Here is a 23,201-nt window from a genome sequence, read left to right as displayed (position 1 = left end):
AGCTCTCTCGGCCGGGTAAGGCAAAGCAACAATGCCGACAGTGAGCTGCTACTCCAGTGGCAAGAGTGTGACATGTGGCGGCTAAACGTCTACGCAGTCAGCAAACTTCACCGAGGAGAGAAAAAGAAAGACCGAAAAATTGATAGCGGGAAAAGTAAGGATGGTCTGCCGTAAGAGGCAGAGACCGGAACTTAGTTTTTTTTTCTACAGTAAGATAGCTTTATTAGAATAAGACAAGGCCATAAGCCAACTTCAAACAACAACAGCAAGAAATAACCAAAGAATAAGCAGAAAAGTGTTTTTTTCTTTCCTTTGGTGACCTTAATGTCACCCCCTGTTATTAGGGAATACTCACAGTATCAATACACTTATCCCTATTTAAAAGAACTTGGGCGTTTCTACGCATTCACTAATGGACTGTTGTATGCTCCCTCGTGTGTTCTAACCATGGGTAATCGCAGTGGCAGCGCCACAGGCCGCCACAATTTGCGATGTTATGGTTGCGTGAACATGAGGTGACGTGACGTGATGCCAGATGCTGACGTGACAGCATGATATTGTCGTTTGGAGAAGGGTGCGTCGATACACTATAGAGCGCAAGGGCATGTGCGTTTGATAAAGCTGTCATAGGAGGGGGATTAATAGATCCTAATGGGAAGAAAAAGAGAAAATGACTTTCGCGTTCGAGTTACCATAGGCGAATGCCTATGGAAACGTGTGACTTGTTTCCGAACATGACCACGAATTTACCTTTAATGAATTTTTTACGCTTGTACCTTTCCCTGTAACCCTCGTGCGTTATGCAGGAAGTTCTCACCTGAGGCCTTTCGGAAGCTCGAACATACTCTTGGTGATGAATGCAGACTGTCCAGCGACGGGTGAGTCAACGGTGACCACAATGGCAGCAAAACCTTGGCGCTCCGCCCTCCTGACGATGGACTCGGTCAAAGAGCGGTTCTTGAATAAGTATATCTGCTGCCACAGAAGGCAGTCCGGTGCGCTAGCCCTGATGTCTTCCAACGAGGCTGTGCTCACGGCGCTCACAATCATCAAGGTGCCGGCGTCCCGAGCCGCTGCAGGATACGAAGTCACAATGGGCTGGCTTTTGAATTTTTCGGTACTTGCACTATGGAAGCTCGCCATATTCTACTGCAATGGTTTTATGAATGGACATTTTTTACTGCTTGCGTGGCAGTGTCATGAAGAATTCAAAGAATAGAGCATGAAATTTATTCTAGTGAGTCGAGTAGCTTGATGAGTGAAAGAAGAACCACTCAGATTGAGTGCCAAGCTTGAAGTACTTTTTGCACCTTGTCAACAGTATGCACTCTTGCCAAACGTGGATGTGCAGGCCACGAACTTGCGAGAGGCGGTCCAGGACGAACTTTGCAGTGTCAGCATGCATGCTAGATAAATAGCGACAAAGTCAAAGTCGCATGGCGAATGCGGCTATCATTTAGTTACGCACATCCAGAGTGACAGGTGCAGGTCAATGATGGCACGTAGCACATGCGTTATAATCGTATCCACTGGTTCAATGCTGTGTATACAGGGTTGTCTCTTGCCCCACCGCAGTGGTCTAGTGGCTAAGGTACTCTGCTGCTGACTTGCAGGTCGCACGATCGAATACCGACTGCGGCAGCTGCATTTCCGACGGAGGCGGAAATGTTGCAGGCTCGTGTGCTCAGATTTGGGTGCACGTTAAAGAACCCCAGGTGGTCGAAATCTTCGGAGCCCTCTACTAGGGCGTCTCTCATATGGTGGTTTTAGGACGTTAAACCCTACATATAAATTGATCAGGGTATCTCTGAATGGTATTATGTAACTCAGTCGTAATTCACTTTTGGTTTCTTACACGTTCTAGACTAAGTAAATGAATCGACGTGAAAGTACGTGGGTGCACGAGAGGCGAGGCCTAGCTATTTAAAGTATATCTTACAATGTGCCTACGCACGAAGTCAATTCTTCCAGCAGTGTCGAGAGGGGATTGATTTGAAACAACTATTTCAATTTGTTTTACTTGTTTCATATTATTTGAGTTATAAATAATCAGTATCTGACAAATTTTGCTATTACAATGCGTATAAAGTTGTTTATATTTGTGGCTGGCGCAATCTTCCAACTTCATCAACACTATCGAAAAGATAATATTCGTGATACTGTAATAACAACAGCTAGAAGCAAGTGAAGAATGAGCATTCTTGGTGGGATCAGTTACAAATAGGGACCCAAAAGATGCAGTTTGCCCATTGATTGAAAGATAATGTTATGTGACAATGTCACACTTAAGCAGTGAGACAGGCGCCGAGAAAGACGACATGATTTTGGTTTGTGGGGCGTACTTCCGTTCACCATCTTGGCTTGCGCTTCGGCTCGGTGTAAATATATCTTCAATTGCCTATAGTTTCCCGCGTGTTTTCACGCAACAATATGTGCGTCCGTAAACACCATTCATAAATTCAGGATGAGGGCTTTTGCAATATGTTGGTGAAGAGGCCGAATAAGGTACACTCTAATGCGAAGCGTCATATTCAGGGTAGCCGTTTCGTATAAGGTATTGCTGCTCAATACACTACTGCTCAGTGAACTACTCATCAATGAATATCCAACCACCTTTTTGCCTACAATGAACATCAGTGACATAGTCGGCAACGCTTCTGCTCCCCGATGAACTTCCCAGCAGGCTTCTAGTTGTTTTGCCACCCATCGAAGCGGGCGGGCAATCGTCTCTAGATTAGGAGCGAAGTTCTGCTCAAAATTCTCCACAATTGTCGACAAGGATGTGTGAACGATTCTGGTGAGCCTACCTTTTGCAGTTCCAAATTCTCCGTCCTCGTGTGCTATCATATGTGCAGCGGAAGGGGAGAAGCCAAGAGGAAAAGATATTTTTCGACCTAACACAGTAGTGGCCGTCTGAATCTTCGCCACATCCACAAGAGACCGTGGCCTGAAGCGAAGCCTGCATTGAAGTAATTAGACCTATTTTGTATCACAAGAGTTATTTCTTCACCCCCAACAACATCAAAGTAGCAAAATATTTGACTCATAGCACATTAAACATCAATTATTTGCTGTAGTTTAGGTAGACATTACGAGTTTGTTTGGTAGGGTAAAAGTGGCTCGTGCTATGACTTTTACATTGTAGTCAATGCTGCATTAATATAGGCTGTGAAGAGCGGGCGAGCTTTATTTCTTTGTACAACACAGTAAAGCTTTATAAAAGGTGGAGAGAATTATACATCTGCAATGTACAAATTACATGCATGTATTTACACCATAGTCAAAGGCACAGAAAAGGGCAAAAGCAATCTCTCAGTGGTCTCGCAGTCCTCATTGCGGCAAGATTGCTAATGTTTATTACCACCACTTTCCTCGCAGAAGAGTTTTCAGCATGTACGTACACGTTTTGTATTGTAGCTTGTACGTATACACCAATTAGGCGCCTATTTTGCCGCGTTGAAGTTACGCGATGATTACCTGTATACATGTAGGTCATTAAAGTCATTTGCTTGACCTGAGAACAGACAGAACACTCCTCGTTTTCAACTTAATAACCAATTTATCCGTTTCTTGTACGTATCAGGGTTAGACATTTGTCCACCACTTGAAAACAATATATAGTATGGCTAAAAATATATTGCTTCGCAAACGCGTACCTTCTGAATGCAGCGGTGTTTTCGTTCAATGTCTGCTCCTGGCCCGCTCCACTGCCGATGTATCCCCGGGTGGCATCATCCAGGTTGGCCTCACCTAAACGCTGAATGTCGATTATGGTAACCGCTGTTGCGTCTATATCATCTTTCGTGGGCACTGCGTCGACATTCTTGAAGTTCACTGCAATAATACTTTATTGAAGGAGTGCCCTAAAAGCATTCGCAGGTTAGAGCAAGAAAAATGTACATTTGAGGATGTTCAATCACGTTTCAGCAATACGGCTCATGCGTGTGCTACGCCATCTTAATGGTAATGTTTTTTTTTTGCCCAATTGTTACATTAAACTTACGTTATTCACTATGAAATCATAATGCACCGCAAGTTTGTCAATATCTTAAGCTAAAGAGTAATAGAAGGCTTCAAACCATAAATGTAAAACAGAGCTGATAGACTAGATGCATGAGCAGATGCGGCGGCTGCACAATCTGTTTGTATTACTTTTGGCCGTTTTTATTGTTTACGTGTCAGTTTATTTCCGTATGCGTGGTTATCAGGGCACAGTGATTTTGCATACACTCGTTATATCTGAGCGCATTATATCAGTTCTAGTGTAATGGTTTGACTAATCTTCATGCTTTATTACGTTAAATTTCAGTAGTGAGAGATAATTTTGGTGTTTATCATTATATCCAACGCTATGGTTTTTATTTGAAATAAGCCAATCGTGCTAATTGTATACCATCATGTGCTCAATTCGTAGTGGTAAATAGCGACAAGCAATATAGTCTCTATTAACCTCCAACTAACTATCTGTAAATGTACTCGCATGCACTGCGCTCTGAAAATAATTCAATATGCGGTGTGAAAGAGAGTGACAGATATCTTCTCTCCGAGACCTATCCTGCGTCGCTTGAATAACGCAGTCACATCTTCAAAACGAACTTACTCATTTATTCGTTCACAACGGGTTGCTTCCTAGGTACTATTCTCATTATATAACAGTGCATATTAACACGATCAATCTAGAGTTGGCTGGAAGCAGTACATGCTTTTGGTGCAGGAGTCAGTACACTCACGTTTTAATAGGCAGACGGGAATCAGCAGAGCGATGACAACACGACTTTGAGTGTCTGGCAGCATTTTTCTTCAACCGCGCAGGGTACTTTAGGCATACCCTCCTCGACGTCACGCAGGTTCTATGAAACGAAAGAGGGTAGCAAAACAATGAATGTACAAAGTAGGCAGCCCACTCGGGAATTATCAGCACACCTTTTGTATTGTTAGAACTGCTTACTCGACGAGTACAAGAAGCACTGCCCTAAAGTGTTGAGCGCTTTTGCGTAAGTTTCTTATAAAACTACAACTTCGATCAGGAAGGATGAAAGCCATTCCACTGACAAGCTGCCTGCGAGGTGCTTTCAGACTTCGTTTTGGCTCTGAAAGGTGGGAAGTAAACAACAGTTCCGTGCTGTCTACCAGGAAAAGAAGGTGCAACAGTAGTATTATGTGAAGTACTTATAATATATATATATATATATATATATATATATATATATATATATATATATATATATATATAGATATATATATTGTGACGGACAGAACAAGAGACAACATCCGATCCTGGGCCAGCTGTTCTTATTCTGACTTCGTTCTTCTCTTTGCTCTAGCTACCCGCGCGCCGAAGCGCCAGCGTCTTTCTTGGTCATGACACTCGGCCATGACTGCGCGCGCACGGATCTGGCGGCAAAGTTTTTGGTGGCCGGGCTTGGCTGCATCGTGGTGGTCAGCCCGGTCCACAATGCAACAGGGAGCGACGGTCTGGGAAAAGCGTCTCTGGTGGACGGCACTGGCTGCCTCGAGCCGCTCGCTCTTTTGCACGCCACGATGTCTCTTGAAAAAGCGCTGTGGACTCAGACGGCCGGCACTGGCTGCCCCGTTGCGGCCGACGCTCTCGGCCATGCTGCGATTTGGTTCGGGTATCTGCCAGAAGTAGATCTGGTGGTCGATACTGGCTGCATCTCGGAGGTCGGCCTCGGCCACTCTGGAAACTGGGTGCCGGAGTCTGCCACAAGTCTATCGGGAGGTCGAGACTGGCTGCATCGTTTTGGTAGGTCTCGGCCATGCAGAGGCTCTCTGTGGGAAGCAGCCAAACATGCACCTGACAGCGCGTTCTGGACGGGCCGCAAAATCAGCGGCTGACGTAAAATGCCGGACGAGGATTGCCGAAAGCGTATCCCAAAAGACGCGCTAGGTGCCTTGACTGGTGTCGAGAGTGGGTACGCAAATTCTGTGATGTGTGGCAGAAAACATAATTCACGGTCGGTCTTTGCATCTGCGGCAGGACATTCTGTGAAGCTGTCATTGTATTGGCTGCTGTCTGCATCTTGAGCGCCAACTTTCTCCTCATGATCTTGGTCAGCGAGACCAGCAGTGGTTACCTTGGGCTCTACCAGTGCCTCGACCGTAGGCGGTTCAAGCATAGGTGATGCTGGTGTTTCCACTTGCCTTAGTAAAGATGATATTGGGGCTGGCTTCTCTAACTGAGCTGTATGAGGACTGGTATCAGCCTGTTCCACTGACATGATGGCGTCGCGTACCGGCGCGGGTACTGAGAGCAGCAGTGGCGTGTCGCCCCTGCGTCTGACGTCGTTCGTAGGACAGGCGGAGAAGCACTCTGCCGCGCGGCTGGAGGTCTCCGAGGAACCTTCGAGGTGTTGCTCCACTTCAGCTCGGTGTGCAAATGGGGGTGCGTCGATGCAGAGGTGGTAAGGATTAGAACCAAAAGCAGCTATGAGCTCGGAGCTCCACTCCGCCCATGACTGCTGCTTCCAGCCTTCATACCGGTGCCACGCCGCTGCACCTTCCCGAAGACGCTCTACAGCCACGGTCTATTTCTGCGATTCCGTCCAGGCCTCGCGCATTGCTATCGCATTGACGGTTGCCACCCAGCTGTCGGCGTCGTTCCGTACCCCGTGGAATTCCAGTAGTTCGTAGACGGCTGGTAATTGGCAGGTGGCAACGCAGAGATCACCGACGCGAAGCAGTCGAGCTGGTTGAGAGATCGATCAGAGAAGACCGAAGCTCACTGCGTTGCCCCGGTGTGCTTGCCTCAAGGTCGTAGGAGGCAGCTACATCCAACACTGCGTTAATGTCACACAATGCTGGCAACATTGTAGGAGCTCGCTCGGCGATCAACGCTGTCAGTTTGGTAGTCTCAGCGCGGAGCAGTGTGATGGTACGCCTCAGCTCCACGGCACTGTCGCACGAGGCTTCTGAACCACTTTGGTTCGCGTCCATGATGTACGTGGTTGTAGTAGTACTCACGGTGGTGACACGCACGTCCAAGGAAGCATGAACAGCGTTTCTTCGCAGCTCAAGTGTTGGAAGAGTTCCGGACAGGGAATTCAGGCCGTGAAAAGCTTGAACAGCATTCCCAAAGGACAGGAGCCCATGTGTATTACGGCCTCGATGTGGTAGCATAGTGTCCATTGGGTGATGCCCTGGTACCACAGAGGAGGCATGGGCACCGTCCACTGATGGTCCGATGGGCAGCTGAAGCGGCGGCCGGGTTGTTGACTCCATCGCCAAAGAAGCGTGAACGTCGTTCCTGGATGGAGAAGCTCGCACTGCCGACGAACCACGAAGACACGTACCGGTGGCTTCCCGCAGAGGGTTCACTTGTCGGCTTGCGCTGACAGCAGAATCCATAGCCAAGGATGCGTGGATGGCGTCCCTTGTGAAATGGTACCGGTAACGTGTACTGCAGCCGACGAGGAGGCCTTGACGCCGTCCCCGAATGGTGGTGGCAGTGGCGGCAGGTGAACAGCTGCCGAGGAGGCTTTGACGCCGTCCTCAAGCAGCGCTTATCGCGGCTGTCCTGCATGACGAATATAGGACGTAAGACTTCTTCTTCGTCGACTGCGCCATTGTGACGGAGAGAACAAGAGACAACACCCGATCCTGGGCCAGCTGTTCTTAAAAACGAAGTCAAAACAACGAAGTCATTCTGACTTCGTTCTTCTCTCTTCTCTTCTTTGCTCTAGTTACCCGCGCGCCGAAGCGCCAGCGTCTTTCTTGGTCATGACAATATTGCCACAGGCAAGGAAGGAGGTTTAGCCATGCCAATGCGAGTATGTGCCATAGTGTGAAAGAAGAAGAGGACGGTTGGTGTGCTCCTGCTCTAGCGTTCGGTTTGGCTTGACGTCCAGTGCTGCTCCTGTGAACAGACGTTGTGGTCGTTCTGTGATCACGTGACATTTTCTGGTGGAGGTGCTGGGTAGTGTTGTATGCACTGCAATCTGCAGCAAGGTCCCGACACTAGTCGCGACTTGGAAGAACCAGCTGACCTACGGCGTAGCAGGCGACAACTTGGCCTACCTCCTGAATTCGGACCATTTCCTGGCTAGTGCGGGAACGCAAACCCAAGAAACATCAACGCTGCCTCCTCCATGGTTCTTCAACTTCCCGCGAACTCCGAAGCCGTTCCACGGTGACCCTTACGAGGACTTCGACGACTGGCTTGACGACTACAACCGTTGCGGCAGCGTCAACGAGTGGAACGAGCAGCGAAGGCTTCGGTATGTCTACTTTTATCTCGAGGACTCTGCGTGCACTTGGTTCGAAAACCATGGAGCCACTATGACAACCTGTCCAGAGTTTTGCAACCAGTTGCGAAATACCTTCCGAAGCTCTGATCGAAAGGAGCAAGCGGAACGGCTCCTCAATTCCCGAAACCAGCGTCCGAACGAGAGTGTTGCCATGTTCGTTGAGGACATGTCGCGGCTGTTCAGGCGAGCCGACTCCTCAATGACGGAAAAGAAGAAGGTTCCCCTCCTAATGCGCGGAGTGAAAGAGCAGCTGTTCGCGGGGCTAGTGCGGAACCCTCCCAGCGCTGTAGAGGATTTCCTCCGCGAAGCTACGACAATGAAGAGAATGCTAAGGCAGCGTTCATACCAGTATGAGCATCCTGGCAGTCTTTCGTCAGTGTCGTCGGCCCTGCCAACACCTGACGTCACGACTGTAAAAGACCTGACGGAGCTCGTGCGCGGTATTGTGCGCGAGGAGCTGCAAAAGCTGCACGTGGTGTTTTCTCCGCCCCATGTTGCTGCTCTAACGGATGTCGTTCGCGAAGAAATCCGGCAGCTGGTGCACCCCATGACGACTCTGCGTGCAGCCGAAGTCCAACCCATGACGGCTCCGCGTCCAGCCGAAGCTCCGCTGTTAACGTACGCGGAAGCACTACGTACTCCTGCACCGGCTGTTGGCTATCCGTCCCGTCCGTCCACCCTGCAGACGGCACCGTCGTTCTACTCGGGACCACCGCAGTACGGCAACCCACCCCTTACACGGAAATTCAGTGTATGGCGTGCTCCCGACAACCGGCCTCTATGTTATCACTGTGGTGAACCAGGTCACATCTACCGTGAGTGCGCCTACAGGCACATGGGTCTTCCTGGCTTTCGTCCGGATGCTCGTCGACCCAGAGAAGGTAAGCGGCCCCATGCTATCGCTGAATACTTGGAAAGCCAACGATCCTCAACCCTTCCGCGTCGCTAATCCCGCTCACCATCTCCACGGCGTTCCACCTCACCTGGCCAACAATCGACCTTTGCGGACGTCCTTACAGGAACATCGCCTAGATCCACAAGCCCGCGCCGGAGAAACTAAGAATAGCGACCTCTGGGGGTGAGGCCGCTGTTGGTCGACCGTTACAAGACCCTCACCCGATTTGCCTGCCGACATCCGACGACATTCTTTCACCGACGTGTGCCATCGACGACAAACGGGTCTCTGCTCATATCTCTGTCCTTGTCGACAACCACCCGCTGACCGCTCTGGTAGATACGGGTGCCGATTATTCTGTTAAAAGCGCTGACCTCGCTGCACAGCTAAGAAAGGTAACGACACCTTGGGGACATGGAACCTACCTCCGGACTGCGGAAGGTCACCTATTGACACCGCTAGGAATGTGCACTGCACGCCTCCGAATTCGTGAGTCGACGTACATTGTTTCCTTCATTGTATTGCGTGAATGCTCGCAAAACCTGATTCTCGGAATGGATTTTCTCCGCGAGCAGGGAGCCATTATTAACCTTCGCGACCTGCTCATAACGTTATCTAACGACCATACAGCCCTACGAAAGGATGTAGTTGCGTCGACCACAGCACTTCGAATTGCTGACGACACCATCGCACTGCCGCCGCGAGCCAGTATGTTGGTAACTGTGGAGAGCTACTGTGACAACAAGAGTAGTGGCATCACAGAAATTAACCTCTCGGTGCTCTTGCCTCGGCAGATTTGTGTCGCGCGTGCTATCGTCAAACTGAAACATCGAAGAACCCAGCTTCTGATCACGAATTTCGGCGGCCAGTACCAACACTTGGCAAAGCGAACAGCAATCGCGAACTTTGAAGCCATCGATGACGAAGAATGTTCCACTATCACTCCGATTGCCACTGCTACCGAAGGTAACACTGCATTAGCCAGTACAGTTGACGTGAATTGCCAGCTGTCATGTGTGCAGCAACAGCAGATACGCATGATTTTACGTACGTATAGTGATTGCTTTGCCTCCACCTCCAAAATCAAGCAGACCCCAACCGTGAAGCACCGCATTATAACGGACCTTACCGAACGGCCTGTACGACAGCACGCCTACCGCGTGTCGCAAAAAGAACAAGATGCAATACGTTTTCAAGTGAAACAGATGCTCGACGACGACGTCATCCAACCCTCGAACAGTCCATGGGCGTCACCCGTCGTACTTGTTAAAAAGAAAGACAGCACTTTTCGATTTTGCGTCGATTACCGGAAGCTCAACAAAGCGACGAAGAGAGACGTCTACGCTCTCCCACGCAAAGATAATTCACTGGATCGACTTCGACATGCCCGATATTTTTCCTCAATGGATTTACGCAGCGGCTACTGGCAGATCGAGGTTGATGAACGTGACAGGGAAAAACAGCATTCATAACTCCCGATGGCCTGTACGAATTCAAAGTGTTACCATTTGGATTGTGCTCTGCACCGGCAAGGTTCCAAAGAATGATGGACACCGTCCTGTCCGGTCTGAGGTGGGAATCCTGCCTCGTGTATTTAGACGACGTCGTTGTTTTTTCCAAAACATTTGAGCAACATTTACAACGACTTCATTCCGTCTTGGTCGCTATTCGATCCGCAGGCCTATCGCTAAAACCGGAGAAGTGTCATTTCGGCTACGAAGAACTAAAGTTTCTCGGCCACCTTATCAGTCACGATGGCATTAGACCAGACCCAGAAAAGACCATGACTGTTGCTGCATTTCCTCCACCTTCGAACAAACGGGATTTGCGCAAGTTCTGGGGTCTCTGCGCCTACTACAGGCGCTTTGTCCAGAGCTTTGCCAACATCGCTGAACCCCTTACCCATTTAACGAAGGAGGATACTCCTTTTATGCGGGGTCCAGAGCAGAGAACCGCTTTTTCACAGCTTCAGCAGTGCCTTCAGAGTGAACCCTTACTAGGGCATTTTGATGAAGATGTAACCGCCGAACTTCACACTGACGCAAGCAACATCGGTCTTGGTGCAGTACTCGTCCAGTGGCAAGACGGCGCTGAACGTCCCATCGCTTATGCTAGCCGCATTTTGTCATCTGCGGAAACTAACTATTCGACCACGGAGAAGGAATGTCTTGCTGTTATTTGGGCGATAACAAAGTTCCGACCGTATCTGCATGGCCGTCTATTCAGAGTAGTTACGGACCATGATGCCCTCTGTTGGCTGGCCAATCTCAAGGACTCTTCAGGGCGCCTCGCGAGGTGGAGCTTACGCCTTCAAGAATTTGAGGTTACAGTCGTCTACAAGTCGGGCCGCAGGAACACTGATGCTGATTGCCTTTCGCGTGCACCCTTCGCGACGACATCGAGGGACGATGATACCGATGGCCATTTTCTTTGTGCAGTCAGTGAATCTCACTTGACCCAACAACAGAGGAATGATTCAGAGATTCAACAACTTATCAAATACCTTCAAGGTGACAGCTCGAGTCCACCATCGGCATTCGCACGTTCAGGGTCATTTTGTCTCCGAAACGACATCGTCTACAAAAAGAACTTCGAACCTTATGCGACTGAGTACCTCCTCGTCGTTCCACCAGAGCTACGTGCTCACATTTTTTCGGCCTGCCACGACGAGCCTTCCTCCGGCCACCTAGGATTCGCACATACCCTTGCCCGGATTCGGACTCGCTACTACTGGCCAAAGCTCACCCAGGATGTCAAGCATTACGTTAAAACGTGCAATCACTGCCAGCGCCGTAAAGCCCCACCTGTGCGCCCTGCTGGTTTATTGCAGCCTGTTGCACCCGCGTCACAACCGTTTGAACGAATCGGCATGGACTTGCTTGGGCCCTTCCCGAAGTCATATGATAGCAACCGCTGGATCGTAGTCGCTACTGACTATTTAACGAGGTACTGCGAAACGAAAGCCCTACAACGAGGCACCGCCAATGAGGTTGCGTATTTTTTCATCAACAACATCGTCCTCCGCCATGGAGCGCCAACAGTTCTTATCACTGACCGTGGAACAGCCTTTACAGCCCAATTGATGCAAGACGTCACGAGACCTAGTGGAACAGCTCATCGCAAAACAACCACATTCCATCCACAAACCAACGATCTGACGGAGAGATTAAACAAGACGCTCGCTGACATGCTATCTATGTACGTCGACCGTTATCAGAAAAACTGGGATGCAATTTTGCCATACGTAACGTTCGCTTACAACACTGCGGTTCAAGAGACTACGGGTTTCACACCATTCCGGTTGCTTCACGCCCGAGAAGCAATTACGATGCTTGATGCCATGCTGTTGCCGGACACGACCGATATTACTACTGATGCGAATGACCTTAACCGTCTCGCCGACGCGGCCCGCCAGCTAGCACTCGAGCGGATCCAAAAACAACAACGAATCGACGCGCAGAGGTACAACTTCCGTCATCGCCATGTCATTTACCGACCCGGTGATCTGGTCTGGCTGTGGATCCCCGTTCGCAAAAGGGGCCACTCGGAAAAGTTACTTCACCGCTACTTCGGTCCCTATAGAGTACTACGGTGCCTCACAGATGTCAACTACGAAATTCTGCTTGAAGACACAGCTCAGCGATCTCGATGTTCCCAGCAGGCCGACATTGTTCATGTGCCACGGATGAAGCCACACTACCCCCGAGTCACCTGACACTGCTTCATCATGCGTCGTTGTGCGTGTACGTGACTACTTTAACTTTTAATCGGCATTGGTCATCGGGGTCGTACATTTCTTTTCGAAGGGGGGGGGGAGGGGTAATGCCACAGGCATGGAAGGAGGTTTAGCCATGCCACTGCGAGTATGTGCCATGGTGTGAAAGAAGAAGAGGACGGTTGGTGTGCTCGTGCTCTAACGTTTGGTTCGGCTCGACGTCCAGAGCTGCTCCTGTGAACAGACGTTGTGGACGTTCTGTGATCACTTCACAATATATATATATATATATATATATATATATATATATATATATATATATATATATATATATATATATATATATATATAGTCTAGTAGATCCTCCGTGAGCGGTCACAACGTGGTTTATTTCGACGTTTCGGCCTAGAGTCTGACCTTCATCAGGAATAAAGATACAGTTTGTCGTTGCTCAGCTTTATACAATCTCAAATTACAGGGCAAGGAAAGAAGGAAAAAAAAGGAATTGAAAAAAAGAAAAGAAAAGGAAAAAAAAGAAAAAAGAGAAAAATGATATACGGTGGATGCCCCTCGGGTGCCCTCTTTCCACTTTTCCTTCCACTTCCCCCCTCATCTCTCTCCCCCCTCTCCCCTTCACCTTTCTGATGTCAGCGGTCTGTGTATGTTTTCGTTCACTAGCGCATTCCTCCCGATCAGACGGCCCCTCCGGGCACTGGCGGTTCGGTGTGGGGCATATATATATATATATATATATATATATATATATATATATATATATATATATATATATATATATATATATATATATATATATCGTGCACGCACAGTCACACCAAGAAAATAATGCTGCAAACGCACCTTCATGCATACTAACATAACTGAAAACATTATGTAGCAGCTTTGAAGTTTCGCTTGACATGCCAAGTGGATGTGGCCGCTGCAGAACTATGAATGAAGATGCAGATTACAAACTACGAGCATATTGTTATCATTTACTACTGTTCTGCCTTTTAATCTTATATTGCAGCACGGCAGTAGTCGTAGTACCTGCAATGTATTCGAGGAAAGTTGTGTAATTTATTCTAAGTTATATGGCAGCTGGTCATTGCCAACAGCGTGGTGCGGTAGTTAGGGTAGTGAAACAGGAAAACCCAGTGGATAATGGTGAAAAGCCTAATACGTGCTAAAAGTTAGACTTGTTAATAGAGATGCATAGCTTCGACTGGGTAGCCTATTAGCTACTGGGGCAAAAGAAAGAGACGTTGAAAGCGCAAGCGCTGACTTCAAACCAAGGTTATTTCGAAACACGCCGGATTGTATACAGGGACAAATCACGACAACCTCACACATAACGACCGTAAACATTCTTTAGGCTTTTATCACAAACAATTCGTATTGCCGAGCAGAATACCATATATATATATATATAAAAATATATATATATATATATATATATATATATATATATATATATATATATATATATATATATAGTAATGACAACCAAAGAAAGAAAACAGAAAAGAATGGGCAGATGCCGCGTACGGTGAGAATCGATGATATGCGAAGCACGAATGAGAAATGCTGATATGTCACTTTAAAATCATCAGAACGTTACGAGGTGGAAGTAAACGATGCCGTACATGACTTTCGTGTCATGATTATCTGGTTCGGATGTCTCGTTTACCTTCGTCATCTATTCACATCAAGTCATACCAAATTTAGTATATGTGGAGCTAGCGAAACGGCCGCAAACAGGCTATGAGCCTGGTATGCTGTCATGTTCTCACATGACACGCCAGTCAGCATTATCATGTTTTCACCAGTCATATATTTCGTCGTCATTGACTTCACGTACCACCAAACTTGGTATATGTGGAGCTAGCAAAACAGCCGCGAGCGCATCATGAAGGGCTCAATATACTCCAATGTAGCGTCGACGCACGCGCACGCTCGGCGCAGCGACGCTACGTTCGCAAAACGCGAGCACTCTATAGTCTGACGCCAGGCGCAACCGGCGCCACCAGCTTCTGTCGGCGCGGCCAGATGGCATCCGGCGCGAAATGCGACATGCTCCATTTCGCGCCGATGCGTTACCCAGACATCACTGGGCCTCGCTCGTTTCGCGATGGAGGGGCGCTGGACGCGCTGGAACACGGATGCGTCAAAGCAACGTAGCACGGCCCGCGCCTGCGAGTATAAGGCAGGACCGTTGCCTGGCGTGAAAACGTCGGCGTGACCCGACGAAATGAACGCTGGTGAGCACGCGCACCGCGTCAAGTCGAAATGTATTGGCGCCTTGACTGTGACATGTAGGCATGTTCTGACATGACACGCATACCATGATTATCATGCTTGCACTAGTCACATATTTTCGTCTTGCATTGACGTCACACAATACCAAATTTGGTATATGTAAAGCTAGTGAAAGCGCCGCGAGCGGATTATGAGGGTGGCATGTAGTCATGTTGTTACATGGCATGCATGTCGTGATTATCATGTTTGTGTGTGTCCTTTACCTATGTCATCCATTCACGTCCCGTAATACCAAATTTGGTATAATTCAAGCTCGCGAAAGGACACCCAGTGCATCATGAGCGTGACATTTAATCATGTTGTTACATAACACACATCTCGAGATTATCATGTTTGTACCAGTCACATACCTTCGCAATTCATTCACGTAGCGTGATACCAAATTTTGTATATGTGACGCTAGCGAAACGGCCGCGAGCACAGCATGAGCGTGGCATGCAGTCATGTTGTTACATGACACGCATGTCATGATTTTTATGTTAGGGTTTGTCGCTTGTGTTTGCCATGCAATCATGCAATACTATTCCGGTTTTGCAACATGCCATGTGAACGAAACCACCGCAAGAGCTGCAGGACCATGAAAGGTAAATCATGACATTCATGACAAACAAGGCCCTCAGAAACTTCGAGATCAGTCGGGTGGGCTTTTCACTGGCGAAATCAATTGCATATGGAAGGAGGGCACAGTCCTTGGGCAGCTGAAGATAGCGCTGGTCATCCTCATTCCTAAACCAGGCAAGTCACCGATCTTTGAAACTCTACGGACCATCTCTCTTACATTCTGTGTGGTGAATGTGGCAGGACATTGCCATCCACTGCAGACTCACAGGGTTTGTCGAAGAAGGCGAGATGTTTTGTCATAGCATGGTGAGATTTAGGCCCAGTATTTCAATACAGCATGCTATGAGGCTCAGCAAGACCTGGATACTTGACATTAACACCAGGTGCACGATGGTCATTTTCAGTTTTGACCTGGAGAAAGCGTTTGATAACATAAGCAAATCAGTCATTTTCAACGCAATCTCGAACCTAGGCCTAGGTGTGGCCTTTCATGCTTTCGTTCGATATTTCCTTGGGGGACCCAGAGCCCTGCTCATCAAGGTCGGCGAGATGGAAAGGAGAAAATAGATTTGAGCATTGAAATTAAATCATGTCCTTTGCAGTGTACCCCAAATCAAGCACTCCACAAGGATCCACGATTTCACCGCTCTTCTTCAATATTATAGTGGTTGGTCTATTGAAAGGTCTGGGAAAGATTCAAGGCATCGGACAACCGTGGGCGACATAGCAATCTGGCGTGCTGGGGGCAGCGATGCGCACATTGAATCTGTCCTACAGAAAGCTGCCAACTACACAGACTTTTTTCTGTAGCACACGGGCCTCTGGGGCTCACCGAGAAAAATGGAGCTGCTATTGTGAACATCAGGGGAGAACATAAGCCAAGCAAGTCCCTGGCAGAGACTGACATTAACCTGAACACAAAGTGGGGATGCAATCTCTAGGGTCGCGTTGATCTGCATCGAATCAGGGGAGACCAATAACCGAACGTTACTCCAACTTGCAAAAAATACCGACAGCAGCATCGGCCTTATCAGGAGGTTCGCCAACAAGTGAAGTGGTGTTGCAGAAGGCAACCTGGCTAGGCTTATTCGTGTGTTCTTAATGCGCAACTTAACCTATGTTGCGACCATGCATATCTGGTTGAGGGCTGAGCGAGGTAAACGAAACGCCATGATGTGGAAAGGCATCAAGAGTGCTCGCAGTATCACAAACCACACGGAAATGAAATGACGCCTCCAGCTAAGGATACACAATACACTTGAGGAGATTTCATAGGCACAGGAGAGGGCACAGGTCACAAGCCTCTCTAAGCACAAAGGCTGGGAGGTCAGTCATGACAGATGTGGCCATCCCGTCGGACATGGCGGACGACAATTAACAGGGATTGACAATACGACAAATTGAGCAAATCACCGTTTCCCCCATTCCGCACAATATGCACCCACTATGAAACATGGTATGAAAATGGGCCAGGATGGCGGCGATCCTTCCATTCGGCCTCTGTTCCGTGCTAGCGACGTTCCAGCGAATGACGGACACTGTCCTTGCGGGATTGGAATGGCAGTCATGCGTAGTGTATTTGGATGACGTGGTGGTATTTTCTGCAACGTTCGTCTAACATCTAGAGCCACTACGCACAGTATTGGAAGCCATCCAGTCAGCAACCTTGACAATCAAACCCGAAAATTGAAACTTCAGCTTAGAAAAGCTGCGATTCTTAGGACATGTCATCAGTTCTGATAGCCTTCTTCCGGATCCCGAAAAGACAGCCCGTATTCAGAGGTTCCCTACACCCAGAGGCAAAAAGTCAGGGCATCGATTTTTGGGTTTATGTGCCTACTATAGGCGATTTGTGCAAAACTTCTCAAAGATTGCGGAACCTTTTACAAAACTGACAAAAGACGACGTGCCCTTCACATGGGAACGAGAACAACAGAAAGCTTTTGATGAATTTAAAAAACGGCTACAGGGTTCACCAATACTCACCAATACTTGCCCGTCGATCTGAATGTATCTGAAGAGCAAGACTTCCCTTATTGAGGCGTTGTCGACGCATCCAAAATCGCTCAACAACAACAAGATGACCCAGATTTACTGGCGCTTATACAACACCTGCAGGGTCTCGACGTTCAAGTCCCTCGCATAATCTCCAGAGGGCTCTCCGTGTTCTGCCTTCGAGAAAGTCTTCTCTACAGGAGGAACTTTGAACCTATTGGCGAAACGTTTTTACTAGTCGTACCCGCAGTCATGCAAGAGGAAATTCTGCATGCATGGCATGACAAGCCAACATCTGGACACATGGGTGTGAGCCGAACATTCGCCAGGATTCGCTTGAAGTACTATTGGCCTAAGTCTCTCGCATCAGCGCAGTGCGACGTGAACTTGTCGTCAATGTCAATGGTGCAAAATTCCACCTGTAAAACCAGCCGGCCTTCTCCAGCCAATAGACTGGATGCCCCATTCCAGCAACTCGGCATGGACTTCCCAGGATTTTTCCCGGCATCGTGTGCAGGCGAGAAATTGGTAGAAGTAGCCACAAACTATCTGACCCGATATGCTGAGACTGACTCTCTGTACAGCGCGACCGCTGCTGAAGTCGCCAATTTCTTTGTGAACAACATAGTGCTCAGACATTGGGCGCCCATCGTCATTATTACGGATCGGGTCACTGCATTTACTGCAAACATAATGCAATGCCTGATGCGCATGACAAATACCAATCACAGAAGCACAACGGCGTATCACCCGCAGTCAAATGGCTTAACCGAACGCCTAAACAAAACTCTGACTGACATGCTGTCACTGTTTGTTGATGTTGGACATAAACAGTGGCATGAAATATTACCCAACATAACATTCGCATATAATACAGCCGTTCAAGAAACAACCCGCGTTGCCCCTTTCGAACAAGTATTCGGTCGGACAGTTACCAACCCGCTGGATGCAATGTAACCACTACGGGGCGAAAGCAGCTATCCACCTGATTTAGATGACTTCTTGCAAAGAGCCGAGGAAGCACGACAAATGGCAAGATACCGAATACGTCGCCAACGGCGTGCCGATTCTAGTCGGTACAACAAGTGACGCAGTGATGCACTTTATCAGCCCGATGACAAAGTGTGCATATAGATCCCAGTGCACCGCCACAGATTTCTTTGCCGACACTTTGGCCCTTATGAAGTACTCCACCATATCAGCGACGTCACTTATAAAGTCAGATCCACTGTACACGTGAACTCAAGACGCCACAATCCCACGGAAGTGCTACACGTAGTCCGCATGAAGCCCTATCATGACAGATCGTCGGAAAACGAGTCAGAGTGTGCATGTATCTTTTCACTGTCTCACGCATCGGGACGATGCGTCTGAGGAGGGGGATAATGCCGCGGCAAGTTGGCCACGTTCAAGTAGCCCGCCGCAATCATCGTGGCACGAGTACCAGGCAAGACCCGGCGGGCATGCGCCACGCGCTCATGCACTCGGGCTACGAGGAAGAGGAAGACAGTTGGATCTGTGCAACTCGACTACTCGGACTTCGACGACCATAGTCATTAGACTCGTGGGTACAAGTTTGCCCTAATAAAGACGCTTGTTTTTTTTAGCCTGTCTACCTCAGCATCACTACAATATATGCAAGTGAGCCATAGTAGAACGTATCATTAGAGCGTGTTGCAGCGGTTGTGATTTGAAGGGAACGCTTGTGCGCCCCCCCCCCCCCATTGTGTGCTTCACGCTGTATGACGGACATACTGTGATGATCGTGACGAATTTTGAGTAACGAGAACCAGCACAGTTTTTGTCACATGGCCATAACTTTTGACTACCCTGTAGCACACGTTGCCGAGTGTTTCAGGTCTACACTATCAGACGATGCCCTTCTATCAAAATTAAGAAACATGACTCCACCACTCGGCAATTTTAAGAATAAATAAAACTTCAAGGATTAGCAACTAACACTGCATCAACTTTTACTTCAGTTCAAATCGTGCTTCACATCATCCTTTAAAGCACAATAGATCTCAATGAGCATATACCGAATAATTACGTACACAGACGCTGCACACATAAAGCAACAACTTTACCGAGTTTCCGAGGAACGTGACGTGATAAAGCTTGTTGTAGAAAAGATGCTTCAAGATGTCCTCATAAAACCCTCGAAGAACTCCTGGTCGTCACTGGTTGTTTTCTGAAAGAAAGCAGTCATTTATCTACTGTCCCGCATCTACGATGGGCTCCTTGGACAGCGACAGGTGAAGTATTTTTCATCTATTGGATGAAAAAGCGGGCCCTGGAAATTGATGCTGTTGAAAGACATCGCGAAAAAAATTGCCTTTGTTACACCGGATGGCCTGCGTGAGTAAAAGTGCTTGCCTTCGACCTGTATTCTGCAACCGAAACTTTTCAGAGAATAGTGGTCACTGTTCTTACTAGTATTAAGTGGCACGTTTGCCTAGTTTATCTCGATAACGTCATCATGCTTTCTTTGACTCTCCAGAAGCACCTGAAACTCCTGAGAAGCTCCTAAAATCGACGCTTTTCCTGGCGCGAATCTCGCCGTTGTATTGCCATGGCAAATGATAGACATTCTTTTATGCTGTCGTCTGTGCAGCATAGCAGCTTTCGGTTATGCAGACGTTTGTTCTAAAAAAATAAAATCTCATGATCAATGCCGTAGGGCTTTCCGTTTTTCAGCCACTCATGACTAGTTCACTGCTGGACAAATCGTGGCCGCTTTCAGTTGTTTGGGTTGTATTTGATGGAATTCTTTCTGTAGCGCTCATGCCATTATCCGTCCACACTGACGGGTTCGTCATCCTGTCATATGTTTAATCTCCTGCTTTGGAACTCGAAAATATTCACTGACGCCTTCAGTTGCTGTATACGTAACCCGAGATGGAGTCCGTCTCTAATACCCCTGCGCATCTGCTTAAATAACTTATGATTTTTTCGCTAAACTTGTCAGCTCATCATTTCACCGTAACTCTGTGGCAATTGCTGAATTGAGTCCGTATATGTCCTCAGCCATAGCAAGAAGCCGTGCAAAAACACCAATCATGCTAGGTGTATCGGCCAAGCAAACGGTTAAATAAACGTATGCATGTTAGCTAGTTTTCTCCACACCTTTCGCTTTTGATGAACGGGGACCATCGCCACGCCTTGCGTCTGCTCTCGCCTTTAGCTTTGTATATTGACTCCCACCAGCCAGAACAACTAACAACATCGTAGTGCGAAGGAAGGAATATTTTCCGAGGACGTCGTCTTCTATACTATGCACAACTAATAAACCTGATAGAGAATTAGGCCAGGGAAACTATTGGGGACACTGTATCGTGGTTTGTTACGTGTAGTGTAATCAATGCCTTTCACTTTAATAGAAATGAAATGAAGAGGAACTTGAGCAATACTTAGAATCAATGGGATGCGAACACGCATTAATCGAATTCCGCATCCGATGCTCTGCCATTTCAACTTGCACTGAGTGTGCTTCTTTGTGCACTTTTATGTAGGGAATACATGTGTCTTTATTACCTATGTATCTCAGCCAGCACCTCTGGCAGACCAAACTTTATTAGAGAGCTTTTAGTGCAATTAGAAAGGTGCTGTTAGGGATCCCACAAACATGAATTTGATTTTTTATTCTTTTTATTTCTTTTCAACTCGAGTGAAACTTATTTAACAACGATTAGGGGCCACAAAAATGACTTCTATGATTTCCATTGCCTAATTGTCTGTCGGTTTCATGAGAAAGCGAAACCCTCAGGTCATTCCCATTTTTGTAGCTTTATAGCGAGGGCTTCGTTCAAGAAGATTCGAGGTCGTAGGTAGCATGCGATGGTGTATTGGTACGCCGCCACCTCTAGCGAAGACCAAGTGCCTCGCGATGCCCTCTGGCAAAAATGGTGCTCCACACTCGCCGTCAGGGCAACGAGTGGCGCTAGGTAACAGTCCCAGATATTAGGCACACATAAATAGTCTACAAACGGGGGACACGGAAGTTCCGTCGGTCGTAGCTCAAGTGGTAGAGCATCGGGCGCGTAATTCTAACTTCGTGGGCTCGCATCCCTTCAACAGAAAAAATCTATTGTTCATACCCTTTGGTTCCTTCTAATATAAGTGCGAATCAGTCAACTACGAAAGAAGTAATATACCCTGATTTATTTAAAGTTTTTGCCGATTCGGTTAATTGCGTATAACACCAATATTACAGAGAACTCAAATTAGTATTATTTAAAAATGGGTCTATCACCATGGCAGAGTTAATGAACGGAATGACAGATGTTTACCATAATGCGTGGTCCAGAAATGAACTTGACATCCAAGCATTTAATTCCTACTCGGTTTGGTGGTAATGAGCTCCGCGAAAATCACGTTTATCACACAGTACTGAGCAGCGCACTGAGCCACGGTGACTACAGCGGAAGCCGTGAAGCATCATTATTAAGAAAATACAAAAACTTACCAACCTGGTAGGCATAAATAGGCGGATTAGGTGAATGTGCTTTCCCCACCACCACTCCTGCTCACCTGTCTGAGTAAAATATCGGCGTCGAGCCACAACTCTTCTGCGCTGTCAGTGACACCAAGATGTGGTTCCTCAGCCACGGCACCAGGTTTCAGGTATAGTCTGATGAGTGAAGAAAAACAGAATGTTGAGAAAGAGCATCGCTTAGTAAAATAGGACCAAGTGCATCAATTTAAGCAACGCTGAAGCCGCGAAGCACCCCCGACCCAGACGCACGACACGAACCTGGGTAAGCAAAGAAGGAATGGATTAGGCAAACGTTCATTCACTACCACCGCTTCCACCAGTGTGTCGAGGTGTGATACCGGCGCCGGAAACACGAAAACACCTCCGCGGGTTGAGTTATGTGAGGATGTGTTTCCGCAGTTATGGCAGTAGTTCTCAGATAGTCTCGGTACGCAAAAAAAAAGGCAGAATATATGAACGTCCCTTTTCTACCGCCGCTGCCACCAGTTGGATTTTTTGCTTCAGAGTAACCCCACAATGGTCACCTTCATCAACTGCTATACAAAAAGCCGCACATTTTATTTGTTGACTCATGAGACCCAAGTGAATATATTAACAGAAGGTTGTATAGTGGAACTCATGGTACATATTTGTGTGTATCGTTGGTCTTGATTGTATCGATAGTATAGTGTGTATATAGCTTGCAAATTTCCTTACTTCCACACTGGGATAGGTCAGTAGAGCACTTTTTTTCTTTTTGTGGAAGTGATGACAAAGATAGGTGGCTGTCTTTTTTCTTTTTTCTTTTTTTTGCAGGCACAATCAGGTGCCATGACAGGACCGCGATATATGCACTACGCTCACATAAAAACAGTTTGGCAGACTGACAACTGATAGGTAATAAAGATTTCATACATTTGCTGCAAAGGCGGAAATCTCGTGTAACATGAGGGTTATTTTTGTTGTCTGCTAGGTAGTCAT

The 23,201-nt window shown here is 47.6% G+C and overlaps 1 protein-coding gene across 2 annotated transcripts in view; it reads right to left on the bottom strand.

Annotated features, from left to right (window-relative positions):
• Positions 1-22,571, bottom strand: part of LOC119186108 (2-Hydroxyacid oxidase 1-like) — a 50,848-nt gene extending 28,277 nt beyond the window's left edge. Inside the window, exons 1-7 of one of the 2 annotated variants that reach the window (XM_075869425.1) lie at positions 22,500-22,571; positions 22,216-22,376; positions 19,834-19,937; positions 4,731-4,850; positions 3,657-3,834; positions 2,808-2,959; positions 818-1,073 (exon numbers count right to left, since the gene is read on the bottom strand). In XM_075869425.1, coding sequence (XP_075725540.1) covers positions 818-1,073; positions 2,808-2,959; positions 3,657-3,834; positions 4,731-4,794 — 650 coding nt within the window. In that variant the 5' untranslated portion in view covers positions 4,795-4,850; positions 19,834-19,937; positions 22,216-22,376; positions 22,500-22,571. The remainder of the gene's footprint in view (positions 1-817; positions 1,074-2,807; positions 2,960-3,656; positions 3,835-4,730; positions 4,851-19,833; positions 19,938-22,215; positions 22,377-22,499) is intronic. The other variant, XM_075869424.1, reaches the window with a different exon arrangement.
• Between the last annotated feature and the right edge of the window lie 630 nt (positions 22,572-23,201).

Source organism: Rhipicephalus microplus, chromosome 7, assembly GCF_043290135.1.
Source record: "Rhipicephalus microplus isolate Deutch F79 chromosome 7, USDA_Rmic, whole genome shotgun sequence".
Taxonomy (NCBI): Eukaryota; Metazoa; Arthropoda; class Arachnida; order Ixodida; family Ixodidae; genus Rhipicephalus; species Rhipicephalus microplus.
The sequence above is the reverse complement of the archived record's forward strand: the minus strand, read 5'-3'. Positions and strand labels throughout refer to the sequence as shown.